Here is a 24,947-nt window from a genome sequence, read left to right on the forward strand (position 1 = left end):
GTTTAAATTGAGATCCCTTCCCTTTATAAGTCACTTATCCTCCGCTATTCCCAAGTCAAGGGTTGTATATACTGACCCAATAGCATATCTTGAAAACTAGAGCCAATCAACAATTTTAAGCATCATTTTCGTTCTCAGTGACCCAGAATTAGTAAAGTTTGACTACATTTATTTCAGAAGCATTTTGGCTGTAGAGCAGTGTTATAGGGAATCTTACTTTGAAGCATTTAGTACTGGCCATTCCTAGGGACCAGATACTGGACTAGACGGACCATTTGTCTGATCCACTGTGGCAATCCCTATGTTTTTGTGTTTCTAAACTGTTCCCTCCCATCTGCTCCCTCAGTCCAGTTCCACAAGTTTCCAATCCCCCTGCTCATGTTAGTGGAACATAAAGGCCTACGTCAGCTTAACAGTCAAATAGTAGTAACATGAATTATCAGCACACAGAATGTTACAATACTGCATTTTAATAACTTTTATTAGGTCACACCAACAACTATCACCATAAGTACCATTCAGCTCATTTGCAAATGCATGAATTGACAAACATCAAATCCTTACCAGAATCACATACTCTTACAGGTGTCCCAGACACAACATTAACTATATTAAGCAAAATTCATAAATAGTAAAAATGGTTTTTTTTCACATTGCAGCCTTCCTCGAGCATGGATGTACGGGTTTGGAGTATCCTCCCCAAATCCTTGTGTCATAAACTTTCTTAGCCATTGTAATGACCGTAGAGATGATTTTTTTTCCTGCAGTAGAACATTTTGTCCTTTAGCAATTTACAGTTATGTTTGCATCTGAAATGAAAGCGGTGGTGTAATACAATACAGTATTATCAGCTCGTAGTTTGCCCACACACTCCACCCTTTTTAGAAACCTTTCAGTTGTAACACTCTTTCTCAAGAACAATAATCTCCCTCATAATCAGCTCCATTCTAAACACTACCTCCCCCTGCACATGTTAACGTGTTTGACTTCCAGCAATGGTTATATTATAGTTAGAGTGGAGTATCAATCAGTTCTTTTCCTCACAGTCATTTTTAACCTCGCTACAATGTATGACTCAAACGTTGACATACATTTTCTGAAACGTTCACAGTGCAGTATTTTGTGGCCTGACCAAATCTGGTATATGTCATTAAAAATAAACATTTTTTATAAAAATAGAATACTTTAAGTGTTTACACTAACAACCAGTTATATCCTACACCAATCAAGCTATACAGTAATACGCACAGAATTCCACAGGACCAGAAATGACATATGATGCTTGCCCTAAAGCTACAGTACTCTTCCCTAAATAACAAAAACTTTAATTAGTATCTCTTTTGAAAGTCATTTCTGGTCATGATTTAGGAATATACTATTTATCATAACTCACTGGGCTGGATTAACTCAAGGAGCAACTATGGGTGCTAAAAAAAGGTTTCTTCTTTTGTCCAATTTTCTTAATCCTTCAGTACTGGCATGCAAAGGTTGGCAGTAATCCCACCACATTGCAACCTTTTTGGTTCAGAGTTGGCTTTCCTCAGCTGGCTCAGCATCTCTTCTCAACCCCTTACACACACTATGCTGCAGCTCCTTTGCGTGGTTGGCTGGCATAGTTGCAGCTACTAAACATGTGGTCATACCAGCCAGCAACTCCTCAGGGTCGCTTGGCTCCTCGCACTGTTACTGCTCCACTGTTTACTTGACTACCTCTCCAAATGCTGCATCCTAGGCTTTAGCCTACTGGTTAATATGGACTCCTTACATTTTTACTCTCATGGAACAGTTAAAACACTTTATTGACGGAAGAGAAGCCTCACAATTTTCAGTAAGAAATCTGTACATACAGTTTCTCAAAGTAGTGATTGAATTTTGGAATGACGGTGACATTGAGATAGCTTTTTTCCGGGTGTGTTCCCTTACATTTTATGTACAGCATAAATATACTGCTCCTCAAAAGCTGACACACTCATTTTATTTCATGGCATTTTGGAATGTTGAATATCATTTTAGAAACTTGCCATCAGACTGGCTCTAAGGAACCTTATTGATATAATGGGCAAACGAAGAACAAAGGTAGAGTCCACTTTATACAACAGGAAACATTGTACAGTCTTGGAATTCTCATTATCTGGCCTGGTCTTTGTGTGAAAACCATTACTGCACTGCCCAATAGTACATGCAACAGGAATGGTACATCAAGCTTGAGCAATTGGTACTCTAGCTTTTCCCTTTGCATTAATCGTGAGTCTCTGTACATCCCTGGTGCTCACCTCTCATTCTGTTGTACATGCTCTAAATTACAATAGAACCCAGGCTGCAAATGGTGAGCACATTCATTTCACAAATGAATGAGAGGTGGTGGGTACTAGCACTAGATGGTGGTAGATGTAGTCTGGTAAATAGATACAGCTGCCCCAAATATTTGGGATTTACCACAGTAGTGGGTAGAATCCCATAGCTATAAACAACATATCATCTCATCAACAGTGCAGTTTGGACAACATCAAACATGTGCAACAGTGTTTTCACAAAAACTGGGCAGTGAAAAAGTAGTGGACAAAACACACTTTTGTTCATACTACTACTAATGGATTTCTCTCTGGCAATTTATTGTAGACAAACCTGGTCATGTATCCACATCTCTGTCTATGTTATCTTGTGATGACAAAAGAGAAGGATAGGGAGCAACGCATTTCACATTGACATATGTAGCATTGACATGAACATAATGCTCTCCAATAAAAGTGGAGAAGATTGTTGATATATTTGAAACCAGTTCAGAAAATGCTGGGCGCATTTCAGGTTTTGGATGCCAACACTTTAGCATGACTTCATACCTGCCATTGAAATAAAAAGACAGTAAGTGCTCATCTATGAAATATGTAAAATAAACCCAACAACCCAGAATCAATAACATTTGCAGGATATGTTGCAAACTATTTACTTACAGTGGATCAGGGCAGTATTCCGGTTGCAATAGCCTTCTTCCTTGTAGTAAGTAAACAGTTATATCAAAAGAATTCACGTCAGGGTAGGGCGGTGCTCCTCTCGTCATAAGTTCCCACAACAACACGCCAAAGGACCACTAATAAAACAAATCAATAGTAAATCACAGGGGAGAGAGGGTTTTGAACTCCACTTGCAGAATACGGTCTGACAGATTTGATCATATCCATTTTCCCTGTGAAACAAGCTATTTTACTGCATGCAGCTTATAATGCTGCAAAGAATTGAGGAACCACTTAAACCAGAACCAGAGAAACTGAACTAAGCAAGTTAAAGAAAAATAAAAGTCTATGGGTCAGCTACTCAGCTGGTTAAATTGGCAGAGCTCCTTTGAAGTCAACGGAGCTCCACCAATTTATAGCAGCTGAGGACTGGGCTAATGCTGTATAAATACATATTGGAGAATACAAATGGCTGAAATTCTATACAGCAGACTAATCTGAATCTGAATTAAATTTAGGCTAAAATACAAAGTGATGCAGCCAACTAGTGACTTCAGCTAGTAACTTTTTTTCTTCATATGTAGTCAGGTAACATTTGGTCGCAATGGTCAAAGTATTTATAAAGCAAATAAAGCCTCTTCAAGAGCTGTTATCTTTTAAGAATATGAAAGCTAATTTTGTGTTTTCTACAGTTGCAGACCTAGGATCCAATCCTGCTCTCAGTAAACTCAGTGACAGATTTATCCTCCGTTTCACTGGGAGTGCGATTAGGCCCCCGTTTCTTTCCTGGCCAGCGACTGACAAACATGCCAAATTGCTGTCGCTTTGTCATGAGCACAAATGTCCTCTGTGCACTTCGATAACACCAAATTTCATATTCTTTTATGAGCTGGAGTAGGATTCCACCCTAGTCTTGGCTTGGACATATATTCTTAGTGGATTAATCAAATGTCATAAAGATGCCTTTGGCGGTATTTCTAGGAGTGTTTTTAAACGAGGATTTTAGTAAATATACATAAATAGGCTGTACATTACCACATCTGATTTTGTAGTGAACTTCTGAGTTTGCAAACTTTCTAAAGCCATCCATTTCACTGGCAGTTTAGCTCCTGTTTTATTGTGCACACTGTAGTATTCTTTATCATAGACATCTCTAGCAAGACCAAAATCAGCAACCTTGACAGTGAATTTTTCATCCAGCCTATGAAAATGACAAAAAATATTATCTGTAGCTGAGTAGACAGGATTTACAATGACTGTGAATATTCTCTAAATTATAATAAGTGACTTGTGTGTTTGAGACCGTAACTTTTGAAGTCAGCACTCTATCTTGCATCTATTAACTCACGCTAAATTGAAACAAAAGACATGTGATATCCATTTAACAAATTGAATGAACTCAGGAATATTACTGATATTGCCCTGATCATTCAAATTACAATTCTTTAAAAACAGTTGCATCATAAAAAAGGTCTCGAATACTGCCCTGTACATCCAGACAGTGAATGCTGCACCATTTCTTATATAGTTGCTTCTTCTTCCAGCTACCTGGAAATCTACTAGTTTTCATATTGAGATACCATCTTTCCCATTCACTGATAGTTTAGACAAGACAACTCCTCTTTATCACACTAATTGTTCAATTTGATGATAGTTCATAGCAAAGGAGGTATTAGGTGTACATATTGAAATACACAGAGCTGATCCATTGGTTGGTGTATTTTTGTTATTTAATAGATAAGTAATACTAGATGGAAAAGGGCATATAGGGCAAATCCTTCCCCCTTCCTTCCTGGCTTTGGAGGGTCCCAGACGCAGTATTATTGGTGTGGTTTTATTGGGTGGGAAGGCAGCATTTGGGGAGCCCACACAGGGGGTTCATGTTTCCATAGAACTGTAAAGCCCAAGTCTATGTGGGCTTCCAGGTTATTCATAAAGCAGGGCCTGGGGTAGGGAAGGATTTGGGGTGAAGGTGGACCCATCAGCTGCTGAGAAGAGTCACTGGCCATTACCCTGTCTGGAATGGAGGTGGATGAGCAGCAGTAACTAGTGCAACCTCAAGGCTACAGTAACAGCCATGTTGCATCCGAGGGAGAAGGATGTTTCCACCCAAGCCCCAGTAGGACAATCCTATAGCACACCTGGCCACCTGGATGAAGGGAGACATTTTAGTCCTTACACTGTAACTAAAATAAATGTTTGGAGTAAACTTGAGATTGTTTGCCTAAGAAAGAGTCCTATAAGAGGGAACAAAACAGAAGTATGTAAACTAATGCATGTTACAGAGGAAGTTCTGTTCTTCTTCCTCATTTAGAACAAGGGAACATTTGATAAAACGGAACCATGGCAAATTAAAAACTGATCAAAAGAAATTATTTTTGACACAACACATGATTACTTAGACAGTGGAACTCATTGCCACATGCTGTCATTGAGGGATCTTTCTAGTAAGATTCAAAGAGGGATTGAACATTTATAGGGATAACAAAAACATCCAGAATTCTAATAGATAATGCTAAAAAAGGAAGGGACATTAAACCTCATGCTCGGTGCTTGAACCAATCTCTAATTATTAGTGATTGGGATGAGACCTTTATGGGGCAAATTATCCCATATCTGCCAAAAGTGGGAAAGTTTCTTGCACATTCCTCTGGCACCAGAGACAGAACACTGTACTAGATGGATCATTGGGTCTGATCCAGTCTGGCAATTCCTGTGTTCATAAAAAGCCTGAAAAATACGTAACCCCTCACTCTTCATTACAAATCCCTGGATCTGCAGGGTAACTGAATTAGGAGATGCTTTCCATAGCAAGCACACTTAAAAATATTATATAGCAAGGGTGAATAACCTACCAGGGCTCCAAGTCCTCACACGTACAGAAAGTAAAGTCTAATGATTAATACTGTAGCACATTAATTCCTACTGTAGGTGATGAATCAGCATAATATGGGCAAGTACTATGTCAGTCATTGTGCGAACTAAGCTGTCTGGTCACCCAGACACTAATAAGATTCTTTGCATAATTTTGTTTCATGCACTTTTGTGCAGAATCAAGCCAAAATGATGTCAAGTCTGTGCAATGAAAGACCCACTGTCAAGCAGTCTCATTGTTACTATTTCTTTGTTTTTCCCATTTTGCGTTCCACAAAGTTTCACCATATTTACCTCCTTACTGCCAGGTGAGGCAGCATAGAAAGGCAGTTTATGGGTAGCTTGGGTGAAAGCACAGTGTTAAAAAAGGCAAGCTGAGACAACGCAGTTTAAATTCCCTCAAAAGATTCCTTTTTAATACTCTGGCAGCCCAACTTTGAGAGCTGCCATCCTCCCTTTCCTTTTTCTTCTGCCTGCACACAACATGCTTATGTGTAACCTTAAATCTTTAACAGGCTAAAGCAGCTCATTTGTATGTGAGATTAATAGTATCAGTATAACATAAAAATACATTTCTGCTGCAATATATAGTCCAGGAAGCTTTACATTTACCACAGGGTTACTCTCCCCACAATAATGTGATAATGTGGCATGGAATTAGAGTATTGTACTTACATACAATTTCTTGCAGCCAAATCTCTATGGACAAACTTTTTGCTTGCAAGGTATTTCATACCTTTTGCTACTTGAAGGCCAAATCCAATCAAATCTTTAACTGTTGGGTTCTGTAAAACATGGACATTTACAAGCGTTAAAAGGATATAGTAAATTATGGGGAGTACTGATTGGGAATGCAGTTGGCCATCTAGACTGTCACTTTTTGCCATGACCTTAATGTTTTTGGGCTTTGTATCCTGCCTTCAATTTGTATTAAAAACTCCCAGTGAGAGGCAGAAGTTGGCAATGAAACCAGGTACAAGCTTAGATCAGGGTCCAGCTAATAGCAGCTAAACACAACTTGATAGGAAGACAACATAAGTAGAAGCAAGTAAAACCAGCAAAACTTCCGGTCTGTGGGTTCATGGAATATATAATATAAAGGACCAGAACCCCTGGGCTAGTCAAGCTCAGTGCAGTACCAAGGGGATGGGTTAGGCAAAGGCTGGCAGGGGGCCAGTTTGACCCCCAGTATAATTTCAAGCAGCCTTTAGGCTGCACTAGGTTACACCTGGCTGCCGTGGTCCCAAAGGATCATCCCAGCAACTGGAGGTCACCAGAGTGAAGAGGACTCACACTTGGCCTTACCAGCCTCAATGCTGGGGCTGGGGTCACATGGGGTTACTATGCCAACTCTACACCAGGAATCCCCAGGTAGCAGATTAAATGTAAAGTTCACATCAGTAAGAGAACAGCATTTGCCCCATTCTCTTTACATACTCACTTCCAATATCGCCCGCACAGTCATTACAAACTTTTGTTCCCTGTCACAGTGACTGTATCAATTCATGAATTCTTTTCTGTTTTACGAACAACAATGATGATTGCAACCTTCAGTGTGGATTAGAACCTCTGTTTTGGGGGCAGGAACAGACTATGGCTGGGAGACTGAAATAGGCCGATCAACAACTGAGGCCTTGGCTACACTGGTGCTGTACAGCGCTGCAACTTGCTGTGCTCAGGGGTGTGAAAACGCCCCCCCGAGCGCAGCGAGTCCAGCGCTGTAAAGCGCCAGTGTAATCAGAGCCTGCAGCGCTGCACGCTCACTCGCAGCGCTGCAAGCTATTCCCCTCGGAGAGGTGGAGTACTTACAGCGCTGTGAGAGAGCTCTCGCAGCGCTGGCAGCGTGACTACACTCGCAGCGCTGGGAAGTCCCGAGTGTAGCCAAGGCCTGAATAGTTCAGCCTGGCAGAACAACAGGGTTGCTCTTACACAACCACTGACTTTTAATGACTCTGCCACAGCAATTCCAGTGGGGGTTGGAGCATGGAAAATACCCACTGGAAGGGCAGAAAGAGAAAAGGCTTCACATGCAGCTTTTAAAATGACATGCTCTCCAAGCAAGGAGAGTCATTCCAACCTGAGAAACATGACATAGCTGGAGGAATGGGGGCAGTAGGATATGGCATTCCCCCAATGCCAATGCCAACTGACCAAATCCCAGCAACACTCAGGAATGATAAGAACTCGGGGTGGGGGTGCATTCAAGATGTCATTTTGCTTAGATTTGCCTACAGGAGTATTGCTCCTGTGCTGAGAGTAAAGTGTGTGTGTTAAAGAAGTTCCTGTGCAAAGCCTGTGTTCCTTACTTTACCTGCCATGTGTTCACAAAAACTTAAACCATACACCAGCGTGCCCATGGGGGCAGAGCTCTGGAGGGAGTCTGCATAAATGACTGGGAAGGCTTGGGAGGTCCAGCACTGGTTTCTGGGCCTAGGACAGTTGAACTGCAGGGTCCCACATCTCAAGGAGGGTGCCAGCTGGGAAGTATGCACTCTGGGAGTGTGCCTTGAAGACCAGACCTAGCAACAGTGTCTGGACACTGCCCAGACCCAGCTAACCTCGAAGTATGTGGGATCCAAAGGTTCGGACTGATGCAGAAGTCTGGTGACCATCCACTTGGGGGCTCAGTCAGGACTGTCACAGTCATTATTTTCAGTCCAGTCTGAACATATTGCCTAGGCAGACCTGATGCCAAAGCCAGCAATCCAATTTATTCAATCAGAAATTACATAGACTCAGAAGTTTAATACCAATGTGTAAATTCTGTATCTGACTGCATGACTGTTGGTTATACAACTATAACACCCTCCAGGTTTCTATGGGGTTAAGCTTGCTCTGGACAGTTCTTTCTGTGAAACAACACTGTTCCACTGGCTTGTTTCTTTATTATATTATCATTGGTATTGCCGTATCCCTTATGAGCCCCAGACACGGACCAGGACTGCACTGTGCTAGCTGCTGTATACACACAGAGCAACCAGACAGTCTCTGCCCCAAAGAGCTTACCATTCTAGCACAGGTCACTGTTTAACTGACTATTTACTAAATGTATCTTGCTACACATATACAGCCTCAGTTACCCAAAGGCTCCTGTACACTGCTATAAGTGGGCGAAAATGCACTAGAGCTGTGTAAAGGAGGCTTAACAGAACAGAGAATCAGGTCCATTATCTTATATGTAGTGAAAGCGCTAAAACACATTCTACTAACTTGTACTCTTAGTGCAAATTTGAGAGACTTGAACTTGTACCAACCATTGCTCTGTTTCTCATGTCTTTAAAAAAATACATAAAATCACAAAGACTTTGTTGTGAGTGTGGCGCTGACAACAGCAGCCGGATACAATAGTCCCTTTGCATCAAACACCCAGGGCCAAATCTGCAGCGGTGTAAACTGGCACAGCTCCCTTGAAAGTAATGGAACAGTGCCAATTTACAGCACCAGATGGTCTCGCACACCAACTTTAATCTAAGAAACAAAACGTGTTTATAAAAGGGGCTTATGGATGGCATTGGTAAATCTTTATTATCAACGAGTTTTGGGAATATATTCTGAAAAAGAATATAGGACTCTCAGAACAGTGGTTAATATACAGAAATAATACCATTTTATAAACTGAATGTAGCTGTCAGATCTATAATACGGTTACAGGGAGTGCTCAAACGTCACCATTTAACAGATCTGATAACGTACTTACATGAGTCTCGTTCCTAATGAAATTTCGAAGATCTCCATGTTTCATATACGGAAGCACCACCAAAGGAGACCCCTCACTGGGCAAGCAAATTCCCAGTAGTGACAGGACGTTGGGATGAGTGAAATCTTTCATGATGATCCCTTCTTTGAGAAACTGAGCTACTTCTTCCAGGTCTGTAATTCCTGAGAGATCCGGCAGCAGGGGGTTGGGGGGCCGAGGGGAGAGAGAGGGAGGGAGAGAGAGAGAGAGAGAGAGAGAAATCAAACTGCAATACATCTCAGGTGCAATAAATTCTAACTTACCAGAAACTACAGGGGATAGATATAATTTTGAAAACTGGCCATTTTCTCCCACTCCCCAACCAGGGAGGTAGAGTTGAAACAATGATCCAAATCTGGTTGTGGAGTTTGACACATGGTTCACATTGAAGTCAGTGGACCTGATCCCATAAAGCAGGGGTTCTCAAACTGGGGGGTTGCAACCCCTCAGGAGGCCAAGAGGTTATTTTATGGGGGTCATGAGCTGTCAGCCTCCACCCCCAAACCCTGCTTCACCTTCAGCATTTATAATAGTGTTAAATATTTTAAAATGTGTTTTTAATTTATAAAGGGGGTTGCATTCAGAGGCTTGCTGTGCGAAAGGGGTCACCAATGCAAAAGTTTGAGAACCACTGCCATAAAGCATGACTTTACTCATGAACATGCTCATGAACTACTCATGTGAATAGCTTCATTGAGGTCACAGTTACCCGCATGTATAAGTGTTTTCAGGCTTGGGCTCAGTTTGAACTGCATACTAATATTTATATTTAGAGTACAGTCCAGTAAGTTTTCAACACTGTCTGGTTCAAAGCAAGCTGTGTTATAGAATATATTCAATAATCCATCATCTGGATATATCTGTCTCTCTCAAATACTTTATTATTTTTATTCCCACCTTTTTATAGTAATTTTTAAAAAAGTAATGCCTGAAGATAAAGCCAGGAATGAATCATTACTACACTATGTACGAACTTCCTTCTGCTGGTTTTCAATTTCATTTATAAAAACCAAACCTAAGCCAAGTTAATGGTGTGCAAAATGCTATTTCCCCTCCCCTACCTCTTCCCCCTACGCCCATGTTTGTATTTGGGGAAGATGTGAATGTTCGTTTTGACAAACAAATTTATAGAGCCAAATTTATCCCTTCTGTAGCTGAACTGAAAGCAATGGATTTACCCCAGGGATGAATTTGGCTCTTAGCAGTTGCAGCTGAAGTCAATCTTTTATAGGTGAAAGTGGAACTCTGCAGTGCAATTTCCTATTTTGGGTTACTCTGGCTGCCTTAAGAGCTCTGATGATATCTCACTATTAAAAAATGTAACTCACTGTTCAAGGACTTCACAGCACAATGAATTTTCCTGCCATCATTATCCAACAACGTCCCATGGTACACACACCCAAAATGCCCTGTGTGAAGAATGAGTAATGTTAACCTCAGTCTCAATAAGTAAGATTAGCTTTATATTACTTTTTACTTTACGGACTAGCAATTATGCTATAACATAGTCATTATAGACTCTGATTTCAGATATTTGCAATGTATACTTTATAACACATTAAGCTGCAAGTACATAAAGCTAAAACTCTATTTCCAGCATAATTGATATTTCTTGATTTAGATGGAAAGAATAAATAAATGACACAAGGCTAGCTCCACAACTGCCTAATATTCTTGCAATGACTATGTTAAAAAAACAACAGCATTCCTTCTTTCCCTGCATACTCTGCTATTTGATATATTCTGGAGGAAAGGCCTGAATGGCTCAAGGGAGTGATAAGGGGGAACTGAGCATTTCACCTGCAGTTCACCAGTTAAAAATCCAGTCAGTAGTGCATGATCAGAGGTCTCTGTGAAATAAGTTGGGCGTCTTGCATAGGGTCAGATTCAAAGCTCTCTGAAGTCAATTGGAATCTTCCCATTGACATCAATGGGCTTTGGAACATGACCCTAGTTTTCAAATGGTGTGTCACTGAAAAATGATAATCACAATTTGCCTTCTTGCCGGCAGTCTCAGCAGAGAAATGAATAGGTGTGTAGAGTAGATTGAAATCCTCTCTCATCCCTGGAGAGGGGCCTTTGGGTTAAGGAAGGGGCAGCATGGAGAAGCACACCCTGTTACAGCCCATGCTAACCTGCTCTGTGGATCAACAGAGAACTTAGAGCTTCAGGGCATCTTCTGAGAACACTTATCACAGTTAATAAAGATAGATACCCTGGAGGATCCCAATCAATGAGGTTGCATGTTCTTAAATAGGTCTAACAATAGGGTTTGCCTGCCGACATCATGAATGCATATTCACTGGGCATGAGAGGTAAAGGATCATTTAAAATTAATATTAACATTTCCAGTCACAGAGCTGAAGCAGTTTTTCAAGCATTATCACTTCAGAAAATAAGGCTGAGGATTCTACTTAGGATGCAGAATCACAAGTTCTGTGCAAAACCAAAGGTGGCTTTGGTCCTGCAAAGTGGAATTGGCCAGGAGTCTGTTTTGCAAAAGCAACCAAAATTTCCCAAGTTTGGAACCTGGGCACATTTTATGCAAGCCATCAAGTATGGGTCAGTTAAATTTTTCTAGCTTTGACCCTTTCTACCTACGAAAGGGGCAATTTAAAATAGGGAATGAGGGGCCATAGTAAATGAAATCAGTGACATTTTCTGGCAGTTTTCCAATATTTAAAAAAATGTAGGGAATTTTTTATGTTTGTTTGGGGAAAAAATAATGTGCTGCTCTTGCTATGGGAAACATGATCTATAACTAGGGTTGGCAGAATTCAATTTTTTAAAATAATTTCAACAGATATCAATATTTTATTTTTAAGCATTTTTTTTATCAATTTAAATTTTCACAGTTGTGGGAAATTATGGGGACATCAGACAACAATTATTTAATGACAGACATTGAGATTCAAAAATTTAAAGCTATACAACCATTAAAACTCACATTGTCAATGTCACATGTCAAAATATACAACGTAAACATCCATAAGTCAAACTCTATTAAGTTCTCAAGCAGCATTTTCCTCACTTTGCTCATCTGTAAATGTTGATTATTATCAATGGAAATATTGTGAGGTACGGTGAAATCAACATTTACGAATTTAGAATCCAATCCTTCCCAGTCTAACTATAATGCACTGAGGGGGATACAGTGCCTGTTTGTTTGATTTGTGACTATTTTCCTGCACCACAGAAATTGGACAAATGGTTTACAGCCAAGTTTCCATCATTGTTCACTGGTTTTCTAACCCTCAGTTTTTGTGTGTGCAACTGGAGACATTTTATGCCTGATTCTGAGAGGTGCTGAAAACCCAAAACTTTCACTTAAGTCATCCAGGTATATTGAAGTGCACAAAATTAGTGAACACCTCTAAATATATTGACCTTGGCATGGGGGTCAGGAAGAATGGGAGATCCTGGTGTGTGGGGGAAAGGAGGAGATGGGGGTGGGTCAGGCACCCAAAATCTCCGTCATTAATGGGAAGAACAGGGGCATTGTTATAGTGGGAAAGGAGAATGAGGGGACACAGAGCCCCTGGCATGGAGGGGAAGGGAGCAATGAGGGGAGAGGGACATGGTGGACACAGAGCCCATGCCATGTGGCAGATGGTGGAATGGGGGAGGATGACACAGAGCCCCTGGCATGGGGGATAATGCAGGGAGTCCCTGAAATAGAGGGGGATGGTGGTAGCACACAAGGAGGTTGGGATTGGGGTGAATATGGAGGGATGCAAGATGTCCTTGGTATGAGCAATGTGCTCAGCCTATAAAAACAACAAAGTGTGCAAGCCTTTAGTTAAATGACTGCAATATCTTTCAGTGATATGTTAGATGCTGTCTTCAGAAAGGAATATGATGAATGGCTGTGCAAAAATGTTAGTTAGCAAGATAAGAGTTGAAATACTTACCTCTTCCTATTATCTCGCTAAAATGCACAATCAGGCTGTCAGCACCAATGACTACATGCTGAACTTCTTTGACCAGGTCTGGATTTAAGGCACCGATGTCAATGTGGACATTAGTTTGCAGCAGTGGACTGGCTAAATCTGAGTCCCCACTGGACAGAATGGATGCTAGGTCTGTGTGAGGATACTGTGCTGGTCTGCATGAGCCATTCTGAGACAAATTTGGAAACTGATCTGCAAGATGAACAGAAATTATTTTAATTCTTTTAAGCTTCCTGCTGTGCTCACTGGAAGATCAAGAGGTGTATTTAACTGGTACTTATGCAAAGTCAGTTATACTCGATCAGTCTGGAAGTTAGCCTGCTTTACCACATACCCCGTCACAAAAGGGAAATGGAAAATATAGGTAGCTGCCTTGCCAAAGCTCATGTAAACTACGTCACCAGAGACAGAAATTTACTCTGGGCCCAACCAAGCTTCTTTTGAAGTAAATGGCAAAACTGCCACTTACGTCAGAGGGAACAGTATCAGGCCCTTCCACTTCTAGCCAATGTAAAAAAAAAAAAAAAAAAAAAAGAAGTATGTAAGTATATCTAGACTATGTAGCCATTGGAGTAAAATTGGAGAAGAACACAGATGCAAGTAGGAAGTAGTAAAGGATTCAAAATACAAAACTTTGGGTTACTGTCAGATTATAATTTGGTAGGCAACTTTACATTTCATGAAATTTGATTACATTTCATGAAATTTGATTAAATTCCCAAACTGCCTGTGACAAGCTATATTTATCTAATGGTCAATATTCAACCAGGGAATTGCCTAAAGGTGAGTCATATCCTGTAGCTTCCAAAGATAATACAGCTGGTGTAACATGAAAAAAAAACCACAATTTGTCAACAGATTTTAAATGACAGCAATTGCAATATTTCAGTTAAGCATAGTAAATGATTTGGGAATAGTTTAAATCAATAGAACATTCACTTTTTTGGTATTGTTTCTTAAACATTTTACTACCGTTTTGTATAATAGAATCAAAGAGCCAAAATTTACTTTCAGTTACATATGGAATGAGTCCAGCAGAGTCAATGAGCAGAATTTAGCCCACTGTCAAAGAAAACCCCTAACAGATGAGGCTATTTTATCAGAGAGAAAAAAGGAATTGGACATAGATATGTTACATGAAATTATAAAATGCAGATAGTGCTAAAATTATTCATTAGATTCCAGATATTAACTCCATGCTGTTATGTTTAGAAACACAAATCCCTCACATTTATGCTGCACAAGGAGGGAGTGTATCCAATTATCACTATGTAACTGAGGCGAGTCTTTCCAGTTTTGTAAAATAATGTTAATAGCTGTTATCAGTGTACCTCGAAGTTTTCCAATCTTCTTTTCATTTTATTCCTTACAGTAACTGATATGCATATCAAAGGCATATTCAATATTAATTTAGTTCTTGTGATTTTTTAGGAATATGCTGTAGCTTTCTTTTATATCAACAAGATGAAGGAGCCTTGTAGGAGAGTATGGCAAACATGTCCTGGACAGAGGAAGGTGAATAACTGATTTTTCAGTTTGCTGGTAGTTAAAAAAAAATAAAAATTGGGGTAGGGGAAAAAATCAGTTTGACCCAAACCAAATTAGAAAATTCTGAAAAATTTCAGCAATCAAAAAAGTCCACAAAAATTATTTTCTGGTTGAACAAAACATTTACTTTGACCCATAATGAACTGTTTGGTGCTGTTTCTGGACATTTTTTTAACATAAAAGCAAAGGAAATTAAGGGCTAGCTTCACCAAACAGCTGGAGGAGGAGGAGGTAGTACCTTTAGCCCAATGGTTAGGGCAATCACCAAGGATGTGGGAGACCCACATTCAATTCCCCCTCTCCCTGATGTAGACCAGCAATCTGAACTTAGGTCTCCCACATCACAGGAGAGTGCCCTAACATAGGCGCTGACTCCGTGGGTGCTCCGGAAAATCGGTGGGTGCGGCAGCTCCCCGTGGCCCGACCCCACCCCCCCTGCTCCAGTTCACTTCCGCCTCCTCCGCGAGTGCCCCGCCACATCCTGCTTCTCCTCCTTCCCAGCCCTTGTGCCGCGACACAGCTAATTCGCGGGGCAGGGAGGGACAGGGGAGGAGGAGGAGGAACGCCGCGTGCTGGGGGAAGAGGTGGGGCCGGGCCGGAGATTTGGGGAAGGGATCCAATAGGGGCAGGGAGGGGGCGGAGTTAGGGTGGGGATTGCAGGCTCTTTTTGGAGTAGAATTGCACCTTTTACCTGGTAGACCTACATAAATATATAAGAGTGAAAAATTCATAAATCTGCAGCTCCTCATTAAGGTTTGGAATATGGTATTTTTTTCTATAAATTTTTTACACTGATTTTACAACGTGTTCACTAATCTCATCTCTTTTTGCCACTCAGACGATAGTGAAAATTAAAAAAAAAACCACCTCAGTTTAACCTGGTGAAATACTCCTGAAGTCTACTTTCTATAAAAAAGCAGGTGAAGGTCCTTAACAAAAGACAGACAGGTCTGATGAAAAATTGAGCAATAAGATATAGTTCAAAACAGGTGGTCATATGAAGATAGCTGAAAAACAAGAAAGTTAAAAATATGGCAATGACTGCTCAGATTAACAACAGAGACGCACCTTCTAGAAACGTTGATCTGTAGTCTACAGAGTCACTAGAAACCATTTCTGTAGTTGGACTTACACTCCTTGCACTCACAAGCCTATCCAAATGAGGAGTATGCACTCTTCCATCATAACGAACTAAATCACTACCCAGATCTGAAAGAGGGTTTGAAAGAAACAGTGTCAAACTCATGTACAGTGAGTTCCTAATTTGCAACACGTATAGGCAGGGCCGGCTCTAAGTTTTTTGCCGCCCCAAGCAAAAAAAATTTTGGCTGCCCCCCGTCCCAACCCTGGGCTCCTCGCCGCATCCCCCTGCTGCCCCAGCCTTGGGCTCTCCCCACCCACCCACACCCCCTGTCACCCCAGCTCTGGGCTCCCTCATTCCCCCCCACCATTGCCCCCACACACACCTCCTGCTGCCCCAGCCCTGGGCTCTCTCCCCCCTCCCCCACCTGCACCCTCCTTCCGCCGCAGCCCTGGGTCACTGGTAACTCGCTCCCACGGCAGGTCATTCAGCATGAATTTTACATGTGCACAGAACACAGACAGGATTGGTTCCCATATGGTTACAGAACTGCAGTAAAGTGGAACAATTTTCAGCCTGTGTGATTGGAGGATATCTGGATGCATATTATAAGACTGTCCTACATAAATGAGGAAAAGTTGAGGTGCCTTTATTATTCTTTTCTTCCACTCTTTCTTTCTATGGGGAATTTGCCAATGCAATATCACTGTCTTCCTTTTAAACAAACAAACAAACAAAAAGGCAATGGCTGTTGAAAATAGCAATTCCAGTCCTAATAACCACTGGGAAGCATTTCTTGCTCAATTTTATCCTACTTTTTCTACAGCAAGTTACAGTGGATCAGTATATTTGATTTGGGAGAAATGAAGTAACAGCTGCCCAAACCGAGCTTGAGCACTCCTGAATTCTGAGGTGTTCAAATCTGGAAGGCAGGTGCTGGGGGGGGGGGGGGGGGGGGGGCTGTGGCTCCGCAAGGGAGCACGGCAGCATGTATGCAGTAGCGTGTCTGGCACTGCGTGAAGCCAGACACGCTGGTCTGAGTGGCACGGTAAGGGGGCTGGGGGGTTAGAGAAGGGGTAGGGGGTTCCGGGGGGGGGCAGTCAAGGGTCAGGGAGCAGGGGGGGTTGGATGGTTCAGGGATTTGGGGGGGGGCAGTCGGGACAGGCAGCAGTTGGATAGGCATGGGAGTCCCGGGGATTTGTCAGGGGACAAGTAGGGGGTGGGGTTCTAGGGGGGAAGTTGGGGCGGTCTCAGGAGGGGGCAGTTGGGGACAAGGAGAAGGGAGGCTTAGATAGGGGTTGGGGTCCTGGGGGGCAGTTAGGGGTAGGGGTCCCAGGAGGGGGTGATCAGGGGACAGGGAGCAGGGGGGTTGGATGGGTTGGGGTTTCTGTGGGGGGCAGTCGGAGGGAGTGGATGGTGGCAGGGTGGGGCTACCCTCCCTCCCTGTGGAGTGTCCTATTTTTTGAATGTTAAAATATGGTATCCCTACTCACAGTGCAGCTCTCCATTCACAGCAGGCTGCAGCATGAGGTCTCAGCTACCTCACTCCCTCCCCCTCTTTCCTGTTGGTAGTAGCCAAGGGAATGCTGGGAAATGTAGTTCTTTCCCTGCTCCAGGGCTGGCTCTATAGGCAGGGAGCTAACCAAGGAACTACAGCTCCCAGGGCCCCCTGTTGGTTCTCAGCTCCCATGCTGGATCCCTGCCGCCTCTGCAAATGGGCTGCCCCAAGCACATGCTTGCTTTGCTGGTGCCTAGAGCCGCCCCTGCGTATAGGGGCTAGATTTTTGGCTGTACTGAGAAGGGGGGCCACCAGGGAAATTCAGGGAAATGTGCTGACCTGAGCCTCAATAAAAGTTAGAGCAGCCTGGGGGCTGCTTTAATTTATACCAGCTGGCTGTAGTCCCTGGCTGTAAGGGACCCCACAACAGTTGAGTATAGATGAAGTACAGTTCACTCCAACCATGCCCTCTTCCCGCCCCTTAGGCCAAGACTGACTGGGGGAGAGGACTGGCTAGGGTTTACCCCACTTGAGAGCTCAGCCTCAGGGGAATTCTCAGCTGGCCAGATCTGCTTTCTGGCCCTTCACACAGCCCTGGCACCAAAAAGGAGCTGAAATGCAACCGAAGACTGGACCTATATTTTGCAATTTCTACTGGCAGGGTATATGAGAAGGATATTACATTACATGTAGGCAGTGCATAAAACAGTTTAAGCTTTAAAAGAACCCACATATTTTTTACATTACTTCATGAAGCAATGATGCACCTTTAATTTGTTTTTTCTTTTTCATCCATAGAAAAAACCCCAACAACAATAAAAATAACACTGATGTTGAGACAACTCCAGCAATCAGTCCTGTGAAATTCTGATCTTGCACAATCAGCACTTTCCCAATAAGTGTTGATGAAACTTCTTGCTTCCACTAACAGAAACAAAGAAAAAGATATTGAAGATTTAAAATAAAAAATCCACCAAAAATATATAATTCATATTAGCACTGAAATAGTGATTCTGAAATACCCATTATGGGCTAAATCCTGGCCTGAAAGGCTCCACCATGGAGAGAAGTTTGGAGTAATGAATTTGCACTGGTGGAAATGGTCCTCTGCGGTTCATCACATCCTTTCAAGAAGCCAAGTAGCCATCACACCCACAAAATTATATTGTACACATGAAACCCAGCATTTGCACACACAGACAATTACTTTGTTCTTTGCATTATGTAGCACATAGGAGCCGCAGGCCTGGACCAGAACCCCTTTGTGATAGGCATAGGTGGCAGGTGAACCTCCCCTTTGGGGAGGCTAGCCCCCAGCCCCGCCCCTTCTGTCCAAGGCCCTGTCCTCGCCAGCTGGAGTCCCGAGCTGCCCCCCCTACAGCTGGAGGAGCCCCACCCCCGCCCCGTGGCTGGAGGAGCCCTGGCCCACCTGTCTCAGCCATGCCAGTGGGCCCAAGCATCGAACCGGCGGCGGGCCTAAGCACCAGGCTGCTGGCTGGACTGAGTTGCCCCGGGCCACTGGCCACAGCAGAGCTGCCGCTGGTTTCAGGGGAGAGGGGAATTGAGGGCGGGGCCTCAGGGCAGAATGTAGGTGGAGCCACAGGCCTAGGTTAGGGGAGACTTAGCCTCTGCTGGCCTACAATACCTGCCGCCCATGATGATAGGCACTGCACAAACACAGAACAAAGACGACAGTCCCAGCTCTGAAGTGCTTACAATCTAAACTGCCACCTTGTGTTAATCACCTTTTACTCAAATTGCACTAGCAAAAGTGGGGGTTTATAGGAAAAAGCACTGTATTTGATTTTAAAACAGCCCTAGTACATGTCCGTCTGGCTGAAATATGCTGCAGGTTCTGTAGTATAGTTCCCATGGTCATGTGATTCTATCCTTGCCAATCTTTAGCTAGTCAACAAGTTTTAAAAAAACAAGGAAACACACACTGACCAGCTACCAGGGCAAAATTATTTTCGGACACATGGCACTATCTCAGTCAACTGGAATGCATTGGCAATCCTTCGTCTTTCTTGTGTGGAAGTCAGTCCTTTGAGTACCGTAATGAAGGATTTGTCCATCAGAAGTACAAAATTTCTTCTTTGCTGGGCAGACAATTTCCAAGACTTTTTGCCAGTAAACAAGTAGACAACATGATTAACCCCTTCACTACTGAACTCTTTGCTTCCACATGTACAATGTGCCACACCCGTGGTTGTTAGGAGTCAACGGATTAAGGAAATATGACATAATAGAACTGATTAAATAAGTTACATAACCAGCGACATAAATGTAAAAGTGTCTGTGCATTTAATATCATATATACATAGATTAAGTATGAGTGACATGGCATTTTCAATCTTCTATGAAAATGTATTTGCCAAAGGGAAAGCATAAGGAGAACATTTGATTTCATAGTTTGTCAGCTCTATAGCCAAGAATTAGCGCCTGTGCTTTTAACAGAAATTTTCTCTTATAATTATTTTATTTGTATTCAGGTAGAGCCTAAGAGGCACAGTCATGGACCAGGACCACACTGTGATAGGTGTTGTACAAACACATGACAAACAAACTGTCCTTACCACAAGAAGCTTACCATCTAAATCAGTGGTCCCCGAGCTGCAGGGCGCACCCACTAGGGGGGCATGTAGAAACGTTAAGAGGGGTGTGACAGGGCTCGGGCCAGCTCCCACGGGAGGTGGGGAGGGAGCCGCCCAGCTCCACTTCAGCTCCAGCCCTTCCCCCAGCTGAGGCCATGGCTTTGGTTCCTGGCCTTGACCGTTGCCTGGCCCTGGCCTCGGCCCCTGACCACGGCCCCTGACCACGGCCCAGCTCCCAGCCCTGGCCCCACTTCCCCCCACGGCTCTCACTTCTGTGATTTTTGTCTTTTCTCAACAATTTTCTCAACAATTTTGAAAGATGCTTGTAATGCCATATGAATCAACACAGGGTCAAATTCTGGCCTTATTTAAATCAATGGCAACACCCTCAGTAACTCAGGGGGACCAAGTTTTGGTTCATAGAGGGTGAAGGACTTGGATTCAAGTACTTGTCCTAAATACAGGGCCGGCTCTAGGCACCAGCCGACCAAGCACGTGCTTGGGGCAGCACCTCAAAAGGGGTGGCCAATGTTGGGGTGGCGGGGGTAAAAAACCCCGTTTTTTTGTTTTTGTTTCGGCCGGGCAGCGCGGGGGTGTTTCGGCGGTGCGGCGCTGGGGGTTGTGGGGGGCTTCGCTGGTGCGGTGCAGCGCTCAGGGGCTTTGGCCGGCCCAGCCCGGCGCGGCGCTCTGGGGGTTTGGGCGGTCTGGCCCGGCGCAACGCTCGGGGCGGGGGTTTGGGCGGCCCGGCCTGGCCCGGCGCTCCTGGGGTTTCGGCGGCCCAGTGCGGCACTCACGGGGGGGCAGGGGTTTCGGCGGCCCCGGCCCGGCGCTCGCAGGGGCGGAGGTTTCGGCGGCCCGGCGCTCTGGGGATTTGGGCGGCCCGGCCCGGCACTGGGCGAGGAGGGGTTTGGGCGGCCCCACGCGGCACTGGGGGGGCGGGTTTCGGCGACTCGGCGTGGCGCTAGGGGGGATGTTACGGCGGGGCGGCGCTCTTCTTTTTTGCCTGGGATGGCAAAAAAGTTAGAGCTGGCCCTGCCTAAATATCTGCATTTTATCAAACTAATAAAACCAAATTGTGTATGTGAAGAACAGGTTATTTCATGCTTTTTCTACACAAAAGGATGTAGGACTTGGATTCAAGTACTTGTCCTAAATATCTGCACAAAGTGCCTGATCCCATTGACTCCAAGGAAGGCCTGCAGGAACAGGACCAAAACTATTGCCTCAATATTTCCACATGCTTCCCTGTCTATCTGTCCACATCCACCTGTTGTCTCTTGTCTTACAATTTGATTGTAAACTCTTTGGGGGCAGGGACCATCTTTTGTTGTTTGTCTGTACAACACCTAATATAATGTTTCACGTAAAAGAATTCACATTTTTCTGAAGAAAGCTGGAACTTAGAAATAATAAGACACACACACACACACACACACACACACACACACACACACACACACACAAGGGAAAGTTCATGAACTGAAACCACTACCAACATGAGGATTAGAGTTGCATTTTAAGTTTGCAGGCACCATAATTCCAGTGGCATCATTATTAGCTACATCATATATGGAGTGAGGGTATCCCACCTCTATATTTAGCTCACTGTGGGATTTCAGCAGATCTCTGGGAACCATACAGAAAACTGATTCAGACTGTAGGCGGATGTTCTCACAACTTCTATTTCCAACTTTTAGCACTTCGCCTTTAATAGCATCTGAATCAATGTAATTTCCCTAGAAAAAAAAATTTAAAAATATTATATTAACAATCATTTAATATAATTCTTAAGGAGATGCTCTACTACTGACTCAGAAAATATTATTTTAAGGTAGCAAAAGCAACAATTAGGAAATCAAACAAAAGACTACACAATTAGTCTTCTATTGCCCAGCCAATGCACGTTTAATTTCTGTTAATGTAAATGACAGTTACGCAGAAAAACAAAAAGGGAAGTAAAATGTTTAAGGCCAAACTCTGTTCTCAGTTACACTCATGCAACCCACATGATTTCTAAAAATGTAAACATCCAAGGAACATATTCTGCTGGGTTTTTTTACTGTCTCACATTTTTGCATAATTCACATGAGAAAGGAAGCATTATATAGCCCTGTTTATACAAAACTGGCATTCTGTTATCCACTACATTGTAGGCATCTCAAACATTTTGTTTTGTAAATGGCATGGGGAAATACATTATATTTACAAAGGGAGTGAAACTTGACAGCAAATTGCTCTCATAGAATTGGGCAAATTGTAGGACCGTCTTATTTTGGCTGGGACAGTCCCCTTTTTAAGTCCTATCCCGGATGTCCTGACTTTTTTGGCAAAACTAGGCATTTATTGATGATCAGTTGGTAAGAGCAAACGGGACAAATGCCCAGTTTTGCCAAAAAAGCAGGGCACACCTCTCTTGGGAGAGTGCAGAGGAACAGTCAGGGAGGTGTGTAGCAACACCAGGTACCAGGGCTCAGGCTGTCAGCCCCAGGTGGCAGGACTTGGGCGAGCAGTGATGCCAGGTGGCTCAGGCCAGCACCGTGCAGGGGAAAGGGGGCTTGGGCCAGCTCCATGCAGGGTGGGAGAGGGCACGGGTCAGCCTCTCGGCGTATCCCATTTTCTCTTTGGGAAATATGGTCACCCCAGTAAATTGGATAAATTGTTCTACAAACCAAAGATGAGCATTAACCAGTAACAATGACAGCATTAAAAGGACCCCATTCTGCACCCCTTATCCAGGAAAACTGCCCTTGACTACATCCCAGACTAAGGTGAATCATTATTATTATTGCTACTTGTATCGTGTTAGTGCCCAAAGGCCCTGTTCAGGATTAAGGAGGGTGGCCACTCATGCATCCTCAGAATACTGGACATTCGGGTACTTCTGGAAATAGCCTGGACTTGCCCCTGGCTGTGAGACTACACCCTGCCAGTGTGACCTTGCACACACAGTGTGTACGAAGTCACGATGGTGGGGGAAGAGCAGTGCGCTCTTCAAAATGGTGTCACTGTGATAGTGTGCTGGGCAACAGCAGCTGTACTGCTGTATCACCAATTAAATTGCCCCGGAGTGAACCTGAGGGGCAAAGCTGTGCCTAGTTGATAGATTGGGGATGGGCAGGAGAGAGTTGCAAGGCTATTTAGCCCAGAAGGTAGAAGGGCACAGGAAGGAAGTGCCCACGGGGGAAGAAAGACTGGTAGCCTTTTCAGAATCAGAGCCAAGAGAGATCTCTCAGGTGGAAGATACCTTCTAAGGAGCTAAGGAGTGTATGTTATTGTAAATACAGAGCTGTGTAAATTTGTTAGGGTGGTGGGGAGAACACTAAATAAATTGCAAAGGTGTTTGACCAGAAGAAAGTCTCTGAGTGGTTTGTGGCTAGAAAAGAGACAGGATCGGGACTCCGTCCTGTCATATTCCCCCATCGATGGTAACAGACATAACCACGGCCGGTTTTGTCTCTGTACCGACAGGGACAAACCATTTAAAAACAGGGCTGTCCAGCTTAAAACCAGACAAATACCCTGTCTAGGATTAGTGTCCCCTTGGTGCTGGGCAGAATACAATATTTAAGAAGATACAGCTCCTGCCATGAAGACCTTTCAATCTAATTTGAGACAAAATGCAGAGTACTTTTAACAAACAATCGGAGGGAAGTGGGGCAGGCAGATTGAGGGTAACACTAATAAGAACACACTTTACCATTGGCTAGCTATGGATTTATTATTAATTATTATTATTATTTTTCCCTAAGAAAGGAGTGCTGAAGAACACATAGTCCTGACCCTGCAATGAGTTCCATGGGAGCAGATCCCTGTACCCATGCAGAGCAGATCATAATAAGTATAGGATAGTTTTGTAGGACTAAATTCTAAGATCCTTACTCAAGCCTCTTATTCAATGGGAATTCTGCTCAGTTAAGGATCACAGAATGTGTCAGATATTTTAGGGATAGAAGGGAGTGCCTATTGAGTACTACCGGGTGGGAGAATAAGATTCCCTTTCATGTTAGTTCTTTTGTTTTTTAAAAAGAATCTGTTACCCATCCCCACCCTGGTTTTTAAAGTTGGTTCCCCCTCAAGCCAGATGGGGCAGTTAGTTACTACTTGGAGTAGCCATCACAGATCAACTCTATATACCATCTGCTCCCACAACAACGAGTATCTGAAGCATGTTGAACAGCACTGAAGGATTAGAGTGGTCCTACAGATCATCAGTAGGAATAATGGAACACAATTTAAGAATGGAAGATGCAGGCTTAATGTCAGAATAATTCCTAATGCGGAGATTCAAGACTGTAACAATCTGCTAAAGGACATGGAAGGCGATCGATCAATAATCATTTAAAAATGGACTGGACAAGTTTCTTAATGTAATGGAGTCTACAAACTCCATACTAAGCATAGACAGAGGGGGGAGGAGAGTCTCTCTGGTTTACAAGCAAGCAGCTTGATCACACCCCCACGTAGCTACGAGAACTACCAATCCTGGAGGCAGGCACCCACAGCTACAACCAATAGAGAAAACAAGATCTGCTAAAGGGGAGAGCACAGAGAAGGGAAGGGGAGGCAGAAAACCCTTAGGTAGCAAAGGGGTGACAGTCCTACACGAGGCTGCCTCCAAGAAAACAGCCAGGAGACTGAAGGAGACTGCAAGCCCTAAAATTGAAGGGCTGATAAACTTAATTGGATGTGAGGATCGAGGAACTGACCTGATTGAG

General features: G+C 43.4%; 1 protein-coding gene across 10 annotated transcripts in view; it reads right to left on the reverse strand.

Annotated features, from left to right (window-relative positions):
* Positions 1-454: 454 nt before the first annotated feature.
* MET (MET proto-oncogene, receptor tyrosine kinase) overlaps positions 455-24,947 on the reverse strand; it is a 131,701-nt gene continuing 107,208 nt past the window's right edge. For 6 of the 10 annotated variants that reach the window (XM_065556223.1, XM_042843730.2, XM_065556207.1 and 3 more), the window contains 10 exons: positions 21,822-21,968; positions 18,406-18,562; positions 16,128-16,268; positions 13,473-13,703; positions 10,890-10,970; positions 9,523-9,704; positions 6,501-6,610; positions 3,987-4,152; positions 2,952-3,088; positions 455-2,840 (listed from right to left, as the gene is read on the reverse strand). In XM_065556223.1, coding sequence (XP_065412295.1) covers positions 2,630-2,840; positions 2,952-3,088; positions 3,987-4,152; positions 6,501-6,610; positions 9,523-9,704; positions 10,890-10,970; positions 13,473-13,703; positions 16,128-16,268; positions 18,406-18,562; positions 21,822-21,968 — 1,563 coding nt within the window. In that variant the 3' untranslated portion in view covers positions 455-2,629. The remainder of the gene's footprint in view (positions 2,841-2,951; positions 3,089-3,986; positions 4,153-6,500; positions 6,611-9,522; positions 9,705-10,889; positions 10,971-13,472; positions 13,704-16,127; positions 16,269-18,405; positions 18,563-21,821; positions 21,969-24,947) is intronic. The other 4 variants (XM_065556235.1, XM_005285753.5, XM_065556220.1 and 1 more) reach the window with 1 other exon arrangement.

This window comes from Chrysemys picta, chromosome 1, assembly GCF_011386835.1.
Source record: "Chrysemys picta bellii isolate R12L10 chromosome 1, ASM1138683v2, whole genome shotgun sequence".
NCBI lineage: Eukaryota > Metazoa > Chordata > Testudines > Emydidae > Chrysemys > Chrysemys picta.